Source organism: Alternaria dauci, chromosome 5 (assembly GCF_042100115.1).
Source record: "Alternaria dauci strain A2016 chromosome 5, whole genome shotgun sequence".
Taxonomy (NCBI): domain Eukaryota; kingdom Fungi; phylum Ascomycota; class Dothideomycetes; order Pleosporales; family Pleosporaceae; genus Alternaria; species Alternaria dauci.
In genome coordinates this window covers 1,721,271-1,735,496 of record NC_091276.1, presented here as the reverse complement: position 1 = coordinate 1,735,496, position 14,226 = coordinate 1,721,271, and the positions used below count along the sequence as shown (strand labels likewise).

General features: G+C 52.3%; 4 protein-coding genes across 4 annotated transcripts; 2 read left to right on the top strand and 2 right to left on the bottom strand.

Moving 5' to 3' along the window:
* Window positions 1-140: 140 nt before the first annotated feature.
* Window positions 141-4,021, top strand: ACET3X_006058 (uncharacterized protein; the record flags this gene model as incomplete). The annotated part of the gene is made up of 3 exons (XM_069452228.1): window positions 141-585; window positions 738-1,862; window positions 3,525-4,021. The coding sequence occupies 3 exons, from the start codon at window positions 141-143 to the stop codon at window positions 4,019-4,021; spliced, it is 2,067 nt and encodes a 688-aa protein (XP_069306418.1).
* Window positions 4,022-4,458: 437 nt separating this feature from the next.
* On the bottom strand, window positions 4,459-6,954 carry ACET3X_006057 (uncharacterized protein; the record flags this gene model as incomplete). Its single annotated transcript, XM_069452227.1, has 4 exons — window positions 4,459-6,190; window positions 6,245-6,533; window positions 6,585-6,754; window positions 6,812-6,954. The coding sequence occupies 4 exons, from the start codon at window positions 6,952-6,954 to the stop codon at window positions 4,459-4,461; spliced, it is 2,334 nt and encodes a 777-aa protein (XP_069306417.1).
* Window positions 6,955-7,262: 308 nt separating this feature from the next.
* On the bottom strand, window positions 7,263-10,046 carry ACET3X_006056 (uncharacterized protein; the record flags this gene model as incomplete). Its single annotated transcript, XM_069452225.1, has 1 exon — window positions 7,263-10,046. One exon carries the CDS (start codon window positions 10,044-10,046, stop codon window positions 7,263-7,265), a length of 2,784 nt encoding a protein of 927 aa, XP_069306416.1.
* Window positions 10,047-10,918: 872 nt separating this feature from the next.
* Window positions 10,919-14,170, top strand: ACET3X_006055 (uncharacterized protein; the record flags this gene model as incomplete). The annotated part of the gene is made up of 5 exons (XM_069452224.1): window positions 10,919-11,927; window positions 12,364-13,105; window positions 13,153-13,309; window positions 13,376-13,708; window positions 13,778-14,170. The coding sequence occupies 5 exons, from the start codon at window positions 10,919-10,921 to the stop codon at window positions 14,168-14,170; spliced, it is 2,634 nt and encodes an 877-aa protein (XP_069306415.1).
* Between the last annotated feature and the right edge of the window lie 56 nt (window positions 14,171-14,226).

Below are 14,226 nucleotides of genomic sequence, written 5' to 3'. Positions count from 1 at the left end.
GCCTTCACCCTCAATTGGTCCATTCTTCAACACCAGCGTTCCGGCATCGTGGACGTATAAACCAGGTCTCTCCGCATTTGCGGGCTAGCTGTTGCTCCCCGTAGCACCACCACTGCCCGTCCCCCACTCCAACTGCCACCATGGTCCGGCCCATTGCTGTCATCCGGGAAACATGGAGTATCTACACGCCCGTCGAACGCCGGAACATCGCCATGTACATTGCCGGCATAATGATGTACAAATTTGGACTCGAGGCTTTCAACGGATCTGTTATTGCGCTTGCGACCAATCGTTACGATGATCTCGGCGAGAAGACGCATACTTCCATCACATTCCAGCGCGTGGGTGTGTTGACGGGACTCAACCAGGCCTTTCAGTGTGTAGGTTCAATCCTGATCGCACCACTCATCAAAAGATATCCGACCAAGAACGTTCTGGCTTGCGCAATCCTCATATTCGCCTTCATGAGCAGTCTTCTCCTGATTCTGGATGCTGCAACTGGCGGCACATTCGTACCGCGCGGATGGCCAAAGGATGACTTTAGCTACTACGGTGACTACAATACAGACGCCATGATACCCATTTGTAAGTTTATGCTTTTGGTACACCTAACGATTCCATTTCCAGCATCTTCCTTCTCAGCTGTCTGCCGCCTGAACCTGTCACCCAAGAAGGCGTCTAGACAAGCATGGCAGCCGGTGTTTTACATGTCCTGCTTGACTGCTAACAGTGACCAGATTGCGTCTGCGGTATAGTCTACGGCATGGTTGAACTGATCCGACGAGTCATCCCTCGAGACTTAGTTGGCGGCCATATCCAGAAGCTCCGGCGAATGGACTCTCTAGTCCACATCTTCTATGAGATTAGCGGCACTGCTGGTGCATTTTGCACAGCACTCGCGCTCATTCCTCGCTTTGGCAACAACTTCAGTTTCATCATCACTCCCATCTTCTTCGCCGCCGCATCGATACTCTGGTACTTCATTCAAGAAGGTAGCATGCCGAGGGATAGTAGATCTCTGTTCTCGGAGAGTCAGCCTTCTTACGTCAAAGCCGTGATAAACGGCTTCTACCTTTTCTTCGAGTCGATCGGAACTGGTGCCAAGATCATCTTCACACACCGCAAGTTTATCTGGCTGTTGCCTGGATATGCCGTCGCACTCTACGCGCACCGGTATCTCGAAAACATGATCGCTCCAGCAGTAGCACAACGTTACTTTGGCAACTCGGGCTGGTCACAGATTATGGTGGGAGGTTCAAACTTTGGCGAGCTTCTAGGGGCCCTGTTCGTGTTCATGTTCACAAACTTGGTACACACGCCGATACCATGGCTGCGTCTAGACGCGCTGGCTTTGCTGATAGTTTGGTACCTGCCGTACTGGAACCCTCCGAAGAACGATGTCGCTCAAGCTTGGATCGTAGGAGCCACATTCCTCCCTATCAGTTTTGGATGGGCTGCTGGAGACGTATCGCTGGCCGCATACATCCAGGCATCGCTAGCACGGATCGAATCGAAGACACAAAATGTATCCGCACTCGGTGCCGTCATGGCGTTCCTATACAGCACCTACATTGTTACTTACGCAATCGCATCCGTTTCCCTCGGCACCTACATCGACCGCATTTCGGATCGCCACAACGACCAGATACACGGAGCTATACTGAACGTGGCCGCGGTGCAGTTCACTATAATCTGCGTGCTTGTCATGACGAGCACGTTTGTTCCAAAGGGCGCCTTTTCACTCAACCCAAAAATGCTCAACGAGGAGGATCTGGATACAGATCTGGAGGATGAAGATCTGGAGTATGTGCCTGGAGTTCATTCCAAAGGCAAACAAAGTTACGAGAGTCATGAGATGGTCAGTAGAGCAAATAGCGCAGAATAGCGCCATGTTGTCATGATGTAGATGCACCTTGTAGCAAATGTAACTTTTCCGTGTGTACGCGAGAATCAGGCGTCCGTCGAAGCGCATCCCACAGGGTACCTTGATGTACAATCAGATAAGATTAGCATCCCCCGCGGGGTAGCTCCATAGGAATCAATGGTTCTTCTTCACCGCACAACCTCGATCATCACGACCTGTCGGCAGACGACCGCATCGGAGGCCGGCAAAAGCCGAGACAGCATTTGCCATGGTAAGTCTCCAGCACGTGTCTTGCTCTCCAGCCCTCATTGATCCCCTGGCTTCATATGGAAGATGGCGGCTGTTCCATAGACGAGTCCAGATGTAGAAGGTGAGGTCTGCGATGCTTTTTGACGGCACTATGGGATAGCTTCCGCAGCGGAGGCTCGAGGCTGCGATAGAAGGCATGTCGCTCGATAGCCGTCTTGAGCAGTAAGAGTGGCAACTAAGCACTCGGCGCTCCAGGTTTGAGACAGGGGCGCTCCAGCATACGTCGACACGCCAAGCCCATGTGCTCACGGGGCGAGGTTTGGTTGGCTCGACCACGCCGTCTCCCACCTCCAAGTCAGCAACAACACCACGTCTCTGGGCTGCGCCAAGCAAAAGCTTCGCTCGCAATCACTCGCGCTGCGGACGCCATTTGCTTTTAACGGCGCCGTGCAAGCATGAGCGGAATCTGTTCCAGATCGCGCGTCTACTACGCCTTCCTGCGACCGCTGCTCTCGACCCATGGATGAGGCCGAACTCGACGGCTTACGCACAAGCTCTCGATCCGCCTGCGACACAGCTGCGCGTGCCTAACTCCGCTAATCACTCTCAAGACTCCCAGAGTCTTGGGCCCGTCACTTCCCTTCTTTTGCGCTGGTCTTTGTTGGCGGCGTGCTCGCTACTCCGTCATCGTTCTTGTCGCGTCTTGTGCGTCGTAGCCCAGCCTGACATATTCAGCTTGCGTTGGGCACACCTCCCCTGGTACGCTACCGCTACTGCTACCACTGCTACTACTACTCCTGCTGCTATTACTGCGACTGCCTATTGAAAACTGCTGGGTAGCACATACAACGCGAAACGTCTCGTGTTGTGGTTCGATGAACGATGCAGCCATATCCACAGCCCAATGGACCGTCCAATAACGACAGGAACGAGGGTCGAGGGCCGCTGAGTAGAACATGGCCACAGTTGTTCAAGAAGAGGAGGAGATATAGTCCGGTTAGGGAGAGTGCCCAGCAGCAGCAACAGCAACAGCAACAGGAACAGGTGCAACACATTCAGACACAACCACCGCAAATACAACCACAGCAGCAGCCAGTGCAGTTGCCGATACATCCTATTCGCCCTTTAAAAGCACCATCAGTAACAACACAATCCATCACATCACCAACAGTATCTTCGATAAGATCTCAATCAATAGCAACAGACAATGCGAGTACGATTTCCTCAATATCACACGCATCATCAGCACCACCACCAAACAAAGTCGCCATCGCGAGAAGAAATAGTAGCATCGTTCCGGCTGATTACAATGGTATGCCTGTTTTCAATCTTTATTGACATGTCCCGTGACCAATCCTTCCTATTCGAGCCTCAAATACGCGAACATGGACAATACATTGACTCAGCACAGGAGCCGGTGGCGTAACAACCCCCCAGGCAGACCTTCTAGCCTCCAAGTCAAACTACGAACTAATCTCTTCTGGCCAGCACCTAGAGATGGGTCTGCACTTTAGCACCGCCATGGCCACAGGCGTAATGATGAAGCGCGCCACCCACCGTGCCGCAGAACAAGCGCGCCGTGACAGGATGAAGAACGCCATGGTAGACCTTGCTGAATTTCTGCTCGACGGAGAAGTTACTTTTGGCAGTGGTACTACGTGTTTCGTAGTCATGCGAGGGAAGAATGAGGACGGCAGCGAGAAGATCTCGACAGACGATGCCAGTAACGGGAAAAGTGGGAAAGGGGTGCCACCTGGGGATTCTGTGCCGGGGGAGAAGAAGACGGTCAACAAAGCGAGGCTGATCGAAATGGCGCTGGAGAAGATGAAAGCACAGGAAAAAGAGATTGAGATGTTGAGGAAAGAGATTGAGGATTTGAGGACGGAGGATAAGATGGATGTGTCCTAGTCACATCTGAACATGGAGCGAGTGTATTCGTCATCACAGAATACGCTTCCAGGGACGGGGAGCTGGGTTTGAGCATTTCATCTTGAGATATCCATCATACACGGCGTTGACACTTTCGGCATTCATTTCTGGCATACGGCTTGACTAGCATAGGTAGAAGGCACTCGCTGAACAGATGGCAGAATTTGCTGCCAAATCATCTACTTCGCTCGACGTTGTTGCAATGGACCCGTTGTGGCGTTTGACCAAGTGGAGTTGTACCTGGAGCTTGCGACCGTTGAAATTCGTTCACTTTGCAAGCCTGTCCGACGATCCCCAAGGCTCCGCGGACGTTCTGATGGAAGCGCCACTTCTTCACTCTGACGTCATGGTACTAGGAGCGAACGAGAAGGGGATGTGAAAAGTCTGTATCATCCAGATCGATTTCGAGATACAAGCTAAGCTAGCAAGGCGAAGAGGAGGTACGTCTTCTTCGCATAATCCGCTGCAGCCTTCCTCAGCCTGTTCATTGCGGCCTCATCCAGATCCGCCAAGTTTGTCTTCTTCGCAAGCGATACGAACCTGTCGTCGTCCTCGCCCGCGTCACCGACGAAGCGCTGGATATAAAGATGATCGAACAGTAGCTGCTTGACTTTCTGATCCTTTGCCTCGATGTGGTTCGACGTTGATACAGTGAGTTTCGGTTTCTCAGTCTCATCTGTCGTTGTGGAGCTATCGTCTTCCTTCTTTTCTCCGTTCGTATCCTCATCAGGGGCATTCAGCTCTTTCGCATGTGCATCAATAGCGTCGAGGTGCTCTTGAACTGTTTGGACTACTTTGCCGGCCACCTCACTCTTCAATATCTGAACACTGCCCGGCGCCCATAGGTCGCTGCCAAGGGCTCCCATGTTCTTGTTTAGCTCGCGCAAAAACCTAAACGCGCTAGATGATGGCTGGCTTGGTAGTAGTGGATGCCCTTCCCACAAGATATGGCTGTTCGTCTTGACTTTAAGGGAGCCTGAAAGCGATATCCTGTAGGCCTCTACAGTTGGCCGGGTTACACACAAAGCCAGCGTAGTATGTAGCGGCTGAAGAATCTCTGAAGTGAAAGGCGATGCGAGCGGTGTTGCCTTATCCTGGAGTCTTAGACGTGGTATCCGATCGTCAATTTCCCTGACGACACGAAGCATGAATGCCGCCTTTTGTGTTGATCGTTCGCCATCGGACCTTTTCACGATAGCGTTGACGCTTTGACTGAGATTCTGCATAGCTTCGCTCAAGGCTTCCTGTGTAGCTTCTTCAAGCAACTTTGGATCGTCGTCACTAAGCAGCGCTTGTTTCGAATCGCCAAGCTCATCGTCGGATTCATCGTCGACGTCGTCTGCAAAGGTATCGTCCCATCGTGCTTCTTTCATGCTCTTGACAATACCTTTGACTTCCAAGACAGACTCCATCCACTTGTCAAAAGCGGACGTCACACCAGTAACAGACTCATCACGCCCGTGATAGGTGTTGAGTATGGTGGATTTGAAGGATTGCGCACCATTGCTCAGATCCGACGCCTTGGTGGTCATGTCCCAGAGTGAAAGCGCCACAGCCTTGTCTGACGAGGCCACTGCGTCCAGTTGATTCGAAAGCTCGGTAACGACGTCCTGTAGCCCATTCGTACGTGATCGCACTATAGCTTCTAGCTTGTCGTTCATTGTGTCTCGTAGATCATCGAGAACGTTGGCTGACTTGACACCCGCCATTCGCGAACCAGACAGTATCCAAGTCTCGATCAACTCTTGTCTCAAGTCCGCAACCTCTTTGAGCCGTTCTTCCGTCTCTAGTGCTTTCTGTATGCCCTTGAGAAAAACGGCGATGACGTCCTTGGACCAGCGATGCAGTATCCGCTCTGCCTCCGGCCGCTGCAGCTCGTCGTGTCGCGGCCATGGCGTGTAGTTCCGGGCCTCATCGCCTAGCCATCGGTCGTGTACGTCTAGATTCAGCTCGTAGAGACCACGAACGTCGGGGTCTTGAATCAGAGGGTGCGCCTTCAGCTTGCTCAAAGCCTCTGCTAGGCGCCGCGGAAAGATGGTTTGCGTATCGAGACACGTCTGTATACATAGCTTGAGCGCATCAATGCCATGCTTCGCAAGCCCATCGCCCCCCACCCTAAGCTCGCTGTTCATCTTCTCCAGCCGCATCCTATGAAAATGGTGTAATACGTCGGTCGGCGTGGAGCTCGTCGCAAGCGCATACGCACACATGCTTTCCACCAGGCTCGTCGTCTCGCCGTGTGTACTCGACAGGCGCTTGTCAATCCTTCTGAGAAGCTTTCTCCGTACCGACAGCAGTCTCTCCCACAGCTGGTCGATAATCGGCGCCTTGGGGCCGGGCTGACTGATCAGCGACTTGTGAAGTAGTCTCGATATGACGAGGACTTTGGCAATGAGCAGATATGATCCTCCTGTTTTCATGAGGCGCGCCATAACCACAGGCGCATTGCGCATGACCGAGAGCTGGGACGCGAACGTATAGCGCTCCACATCTATTGCCCGTCAACCCACAATCTCTTCCCAATGCATCTGTGTAGACTGACCGCGACTTCGAGTATGCGCGTCCATCTTGCCCGCGTTGTTTGTTATCTTGTCCAGCCTTCGCGAGTTGCAACTCTGCCCTACTCTTGACAGCCTACTCTCGACCTGCTCCATGCGCACTTCCATGTCGATGATTGTTTCGGCCGTGTAGAGGAGACTGCGATAACTCGCCCTGTTTATTCCCATCAGCCTCTTCGTGCTCTCCCCGTATTGGTCTGGTGTTTCTTACCCAACGAGCGACCGTAGCTTCTCCCTATTCTCGTCGGCATTGTTGCGGAGTTGCTGTTCGAGCTTGCGGACGACGGGTATAGGATATTGGAACGCGTCTTCCCATGATTGGAAGGTTCGTGGATCTGGCGCGTCGGTTGCCATTGCGGTCATGCTCAAAGAATCGCGTGTTGGCGTCGTGATGCTACATCTAGAGGTACACGACGATGCTACGTTTCCCCACCAATCGCACGCTGAGTCATCGCGCATCCCTCTCGTTCACGCGTCATCTTGAGCGAGCATGCGCCCTCTAGCAGTATCATGTGGTTTAAAAAAGAGCTTGAAAAGTGAATGCGTGTGTACAGCAATTGTTGGTAGTGGTGTTGAAACCAGAAATGTCTATCTCTATCTCAAAACATGGTATCACAGGTTAAGCTCAGCAACTCCGACGTTCCAAACTCCTATCAAGCAAATCATTCCACCTCCGTAATGTCATCACCCTCGCCAGCAGCGTTTCTTCGCCTTAGCTCGCGTTCCACTGCCCTCAACATGATCTGCGCATCATCGAGCGTCAATTCCTCCCCGCCCCTCATACTCGCCAGCAGCTCCGCAAACTCTGGGTCATCAGGCTCGATGATCTCGACCCTTCTGTTCTTTGTCTTCGGCTTTGGTGGGGGCAGAGGCATGAAGGCTCGATTAGTGCTGCCGAATTTGGCAATCATCTCTTCAAATTCTCCTTGTGGAGTACTTTGGCTGGTGACTGCTCCTCCAGCGCCGATACGCCAGACATCTCCTTTGTCGTCAGCTTGTTCGTCGTCAATCTTGATAGCAGTGCGTATGACGACGTTGAAATCACCGCCACCTCCGACGTCGAGGTACCCAAGCACACCTGAGTATATGCCTCGTCTTTCGCCATCTTCTACGTCCTGAAGAATCTCGCAAGACCGCTTCTTGGGTGCGCCAGTCATGCTACCTGGTGGCAGACTTTCGACGAACGCATCAAACCCGAGATAAGGGACTGATTGTTTGGCGGGCTTCTTGGCGGCATATTCTACAGGATCTTCCCAATCTTCTGGGGTAGTGGGTTTGTAGATTCCGCTGGGCACAGCGTCGACGACTGAGACCAGTTGCCAGAGTGTTTCATATTCTTCGACTTCCATGAGCTGGCTTACTCGGACGTTTTCAGAACCGTATACGCCATGAAGTTGGTGGCGGGTGAGGTCCACAATCATGAGATTTTCTGCACGTTCCTTTGATGACGAGAGAATGGCATGGGCCATCTCAGCAGTCACGCCAGGTTTCTTCTGAACTGTTCCCTTGATAGGTCGACACTGTGCAGTTTGCGACCGGTCCCAGCTTATGTATCGCTCTGGTGAGGAGCAGAGTATATGTACGTTGTGCATCCTCATGTAGGCGCTAAAGGGTGCAGGATTCTGGCCGGTCAAGCGCTTGTAGAGATTCCAAGAGTGTTCATTGTCCTCTGCGTGGGAGATCCTGCAGGCCGTTGGCTTGCGAGCGCGGACCTCGTTGCGATGCGTAAGGCACAACTCGTAACTCTGACCATCTGCTATTGCGTCCTGGCAAGCACTAACCTTCTTGCAGTACTCAGCTTCCCCAACTGTGAGCTGGACACATGAATCGATGTATTGATGCATCGTGCCGTGTGCCTCGAACGGGTCCGCCTGTCTCATTGCTGCAGAGTTTGGAGTGGTTTCACGCGACTTGAAACCTGCGTGTTCGTACAGTCTCTCCGTTGTGTCAATAACCCAGTCTTGGTCGAAGGGTCCGCGGATACTCTGAACGTAGATCTTCTTGAACTGATGGTCGAACACGATACTCCGTGTTATGTAAGCGAAGCAAATGTCCGGATATGAAGCTTCCTCGTGACCGTGGACATTGATCGTCTCCAAGCCGGCCTCGTAAGATGCATAGCCCATTAAACCTCCCCAGAAAGGAGCCCATGTTAAGCCCTTTGGCGGTGTTGAAGGCTGGAGGCTCTTCATGACCTCTCTCACGTAGGGCCATGGGTCAGATACGGTCCAGTCAGTATGCACCTGGCCTTTGCCATCTCGAAGTTCCATTCTTCGAGTGCCTGCGTAATAATGTAGGCGTAGAGTTTCCTCGGGTATGACAATACCTATGATGCTGTACCGGCCCGTCCCCACTGCCATAGGCACCAGATTCGACTGTAACCCCGATTCCAACACTATAGCTTCGCCTCTTGTCAGCTCGAACAACTCGCAAGCATCAGCTATTGTGAGTCTTCCGCTTCCAGTAGTTGCGCAATGTACGGTGCTCGGCGGCAGGTCCGGTAATGATTGTCCGTCTCCGTGTGCGATGAGCGAAGCAAGCTCAAATGGCGTAATTGTATCGCTATCAAGCTTGGCGACATAGTCTGTGTAAGAACGCTTGCTCTGTTTTCTGGTGTCGTAGACGCCCAGCTCTCGCCGGAAATCATCAGCAGTCATTGGCGAAGATGACAAGTTTGACATGAGACCATGCTTGGGAACGTTCCGGAACATACGCTTCCGGTTCCAGGACTGCGCATCCTCCCACCAGTTCCGAATGATGCGTTTGCCCTCATCGTTGGTACAGATTGACTCTGGGTGAAATTGAACTCCCCAGAAAGGCTTCTGTATATGTTTGACACCCATGAGCACGGCGCCGTTGAGGTCACTGTCAAAGTCCCACGCCAGCGGCTCCAGTTGTGGACAGGTCTCCGTAGGCTCCCAGAGTTGTGCAGGATATCGTACGGCGCGCTTGTTTTGGATGGGATGATCGAGTTTGACTTGCAAAGAGTGATACTGGGTTGCTAGTAGACTCTCCACACCTCGGAAGATGGATTGGCTTTTGTGTAGGATAGCCGTGATGATACCATGCTTTGGCTCGTTGAGTCTTTCAATATCAGCCCCGAATGCAAGGCAAAGCGACTGGAACCCAAGACATATACCAAGCACAGGGATGATTTGCTCGTCTCGCAGTTTCCAAAGCTCTTTCATCAAACCAACATCCTCGTCGCATTTTGCCCAACCAGGTCCTGGACCGGCAATGATGCCGTCAAAGCTCTTCAGATAGTCGGTAAAGGTTGAATAGTCCCCAGAGGCTGATGGCTTTGCGAGAACTGGGTCGTCGATAAAGATCTTGACGACTTCTGCGTCTACATTCTGTTCGACTAGCGCGACTATGTTGTTGGAGAAAGAGTCGTATGCGTCGAGACAGAGTATCCTTGGGCGCTGAGTCAGAACTGCGGGCGCCATCGGTCGATCGTGCGTACGGAGGCCGGAACAGTTGGTCAGTCTTGGGCTATCCCAGAGTACAGGTTGATTCGAAGCCTCTTGGAAGCCTGGAATCAGCGTCTGAGCGACTGTTTGGCGTTTTATCGCGGTCGGTGAAAAGTCTAAGGAAATATCGATAGGGCTGAAATGTTATCCCGTGATAACTCCGGCGGTTCGCCGGCGCACGTTGCGGAGCCGCGGAAGAGGGTTCTGTCCGGATCAAATCTGGGTAGGCAGGCAGTAGAAGAGCGGTCTGAGAGAGGAGTGAAGATGATAGTGTCACGCAGTGCAAAATAGCGATCTTATGCCAGGACGCCACTTGGTCAGGTTCGAGTGGCTCCGAATGCAGGGTCCAGCGGAAGCGGCCGCTTAGCTTCTCGACGCATTTGAGGTGTGCATGGCCTTGAAAAGGAACGACAACCCTTCGCTAACGCTGTTTCAACCTGGCAGATCGGACTGTTGCCACCTCCTTAAAACCCCCCGTCTCCTGTTCTAGAAGTCGGAGACGCATTACACTAGCATGCGACACGCGACACAGCTGCGAACGCGAACCTCTTCCCTCGCAACATGATGCATTTTCTGAAAGTTTATCTGCAGGTTCCAAGATTGATAGTAAAATAAAACTCGGTGTACTGTTCCACAGTTTCAATCCAAGTCTCAAACACGACAAAGGTACAGCATATCCCTTTGGCGATAACGCCTTTGGACATGGTCACACCTCGGCATTCTACCGTACCGGTAGAGCGGGCAACGCGCATGGGCCCATGTCGTCACGTCGAAATTCGAGCTACCTTTGCATTTGCAACAAGCAAGACCACCATTGTCATTAGACAAGCGCCAGCTCTACGCACGCCATGTCCTGGCTCAAGCGGCGGGCAGGCCCATTGATAGTTCTCGGAACCTCAGCTATTGGCGGCGCCGCGTACCGCTTCTCCAGATCCGCAGACCGATCCGACGCATCGCTGAACCCGCATGATTTCACGCCGTACACGCTTGTAAACAAGCAACCCGTCTCCTCCACGAGCGCAATCTTCACATTGCGCAACAGCAATGGCGTATCGGACACGGAGAGCGTAAAGGAGGTGTGGAAGCGAAGCGTCTGGAGCGTCCAGATCAAGCAGCCACAGCTACAGATTGCGCGTGCATACACACCGCTGCCCCCTACGCCTCCCGACCAAAAGCATCGCGAGAACGAGCCTGAAGATATGAGGCTACTCATACGGCAGGAACAGGGCGGCGAGGTTTCGACCTATCTGCACCGCCTACCCGAGCAGTCCACGGTCGAATTACGAGGACCGAACACCGAACTCAAGCTTCCCCGCGATATCATAGAGGTCGTCTTCCTGGCAGGCGGGACTGGCATAGCACCCGCAATGCAGGTTGCGCAAGCGCTGTCAAGAAGGACTGGAAGTCGAATGCACATACTGTGGGCGAACAGACGCCGTGAAGAATGTGAAGGTGGCATCAGCGACGATATAAGCACACCGTCCGCGCGGAATAGAATAGGCTGGTGGAGGAGCTTCTTCGGCTCCAGCGAGCCTGTTGCGCAAGCACCGCCTGCAGAGGACTCACCTGCTGCACCCGAGGGCGTTATAGTAAAGGAGCTGGATGCGCTCAAGAAGCAGAGCGGGACCGCAACGAAAGGCTTGACTGTCAACTACTATGTTGATGAAGAAAACTCGTTCCCGAGCCCAAGTGAGGTTGAGAAGAGGATACAAAGGCAACCAGAGGAAAAAGGCTCTAGGTTAATTATCGTATCAGGCCCAGATGGCTTCATCGAATATTGGGCAGGCAAGAAGCTCTGGGCCAACGGCAGAGAGGTGCAAGGTCCGTTGGGAGGCCAACTAGGGCGCATGCAGCTAGGTGAGTGGAAGGTGATTAAATTGTAATACGATGCATGTCGATCAACGATACCCGTCTTTGCTATTCTCCAGGCTCAACGTTTTTTTGCTGGTTAGCTTTAGCATCGTGTTGGTGCACTCCGCGGATCTACAGCGTGATCCTCTACCCGTTTATTCTTTGAGTCAGCGATTGCTCATAAACGTTCTTCCACGTCCAGCCCAGGCATAGCGCAGCCATACTTGCCTAAATAGCGGCTAGACAACATGCAACGCCTCATGGAGCAATTCCGCGCGCTGAATAATTTCACAGTCTACACTTTCTTTTGATCCTGTATCCGATTTTGCTTCATCGCCCCCAATATCCCCGTAGATAATCTCTGCGTCTGTTCTCTTCATTTCGCCTCCGTTTCTTCGTTTAGTACATACATCATCTGCGAGCAAGATGGACGCCGATACAGATGCCGAACTCGCCGCTACCCTCTCGCAACCAATCAGCGACAACAAGGATCCCAATTCGCGACCAGCATGCTTCACATCCACGTTCCAAGAATGCATGTTTATTGTCTCGGTGACAATGGCTGTGGCCATGACGAGCTTCTTAACCGGCTCCATCACCGTCATGAGTTCCTTCGCAGGCCGAGATCTCGATATGACGAATGCGGAAATCACATGGATGAATGCCGCGACATCTCTTACAGCAGGGTCCCTCCTCCTCTTCTTCGGCAGTATAGCAGATCTGTTCGGTCGCAAATCCATGTTCATTGGCTCGCTATTCTTCTTCTCCGTCTTCTGCCTCGGCGCCGGCTTCTCGCAGTCGGGCATGACTCTCGACATACTCTGTGGCGTCCTAGGTATCTTTTCTGCTTCTTCGGTGCCGCCGGCCCAAGGCATGCTCGGCGCCATCTATGAGAGACCCAGTCCGAGGAAGAACAGAGCGTTTGGGTGTTTTAGTGCTGGAAACCCCATGGGCTTTGTTTTCGGAACTATTCTATCTGGATTGTTCACCCAGATCTTTAGCTGGAGGGCTGGGTTCTTCCTGTTGGCTATCGTGTACTTTGTGACGAGTATCGTTGCGGCTTTTACTGTACCGAGAGATACACAGTTGAAGCAGAAGTTGGACAGAGAGACGTTGAAGAAACTTGATCTGCCGGGTACTGCTTTGACAATCTTTGGCATTGGCATGTTTTGTGCGGCTTTAAGGTGCGTTTTTGCATTAATTGAAAAGTTACTACACTAACATCGGTCAGTTTGGGAGGCGATGCGCCGAATGGATGGAAGACGCCTTATGTTCTTGTCCTCCTAATCCTAGGCGTTATACTGATCGCGGCTTTCATAGTGTGGGAGATCAAGTACCCATATGCTATGATTGACATGAAGATCTGGTACGACAGGGATTTTTCTCTCGTAAGTGCTCTCCTCTATACTTGACCACTATGTTCCAGAAAGTTACCAACATGTACACCAAATCAGCTCCTCGCAATTCTCTCATGCGGGTTCCTTGGATTTCCGGTCCTATCTTTCTGGATCGCACTCTACTTCCAAACAGAGTTGAACTACAACGCCCTTATGACCGGCGTACACATGCTGCCCATGGTAGTTGTAGGCCTCGCGGCCAACGCGGTCGCCGCTCTCATCCAACACAAGGTCTCCAATAAACTGCTCGTAGGCATCGGCGCCGCTGCACTAACCATGTCCTTTACTCTGGCAGCGGTACAGAGGTATGGAGACTCATATTGGGCCTTCTCTTTCCCCGCGCTCTGTTTGTGTGTGATCGGGGTGGACTTCCAATTCATTGTTGCCAATGTATGTCGAAAAGCACATTCCAAGTCGGCTTCCGCCGCATTCTTTGTTATTGCTACTAATTACGCTTAGATGTACGTCCTCTCTTCGATGCCTACGAACAAGCAATCTATCGCGGGTTCGCTCTTCCAGACTTTGACTCGTCTATGTACTGCAATCGCATATGGTATCGCGACTGCCATATTTGATGCTGTGCAAAGAAACCGCGCTACCTCTGGTTATTATGGAAACAACGCTGTCGAGCCGTTTGCAGCGGTGTTTTGGTTTGCGGCTGCTGTATCTGTCCCCGGTTTGGTTCTCGTGCCTTTCTTGAAAATTGGTACGCAGGGTCACAAGGGAGATACTGGAAGGGTTAATGTTGGTGGTGTAGAGAGGGATTTGGGTGGGGACGATGGACATGTCGTTGCTGCAGTAGGTGAAAAGCATGCGCAAAGCGATGTGGAAGTAAGAGGGGCTGGTGTCTAAGGCCCTAAAGCTACGAACAGTTTGATGATATCCATATTTATACTTGTTCGAAAGCT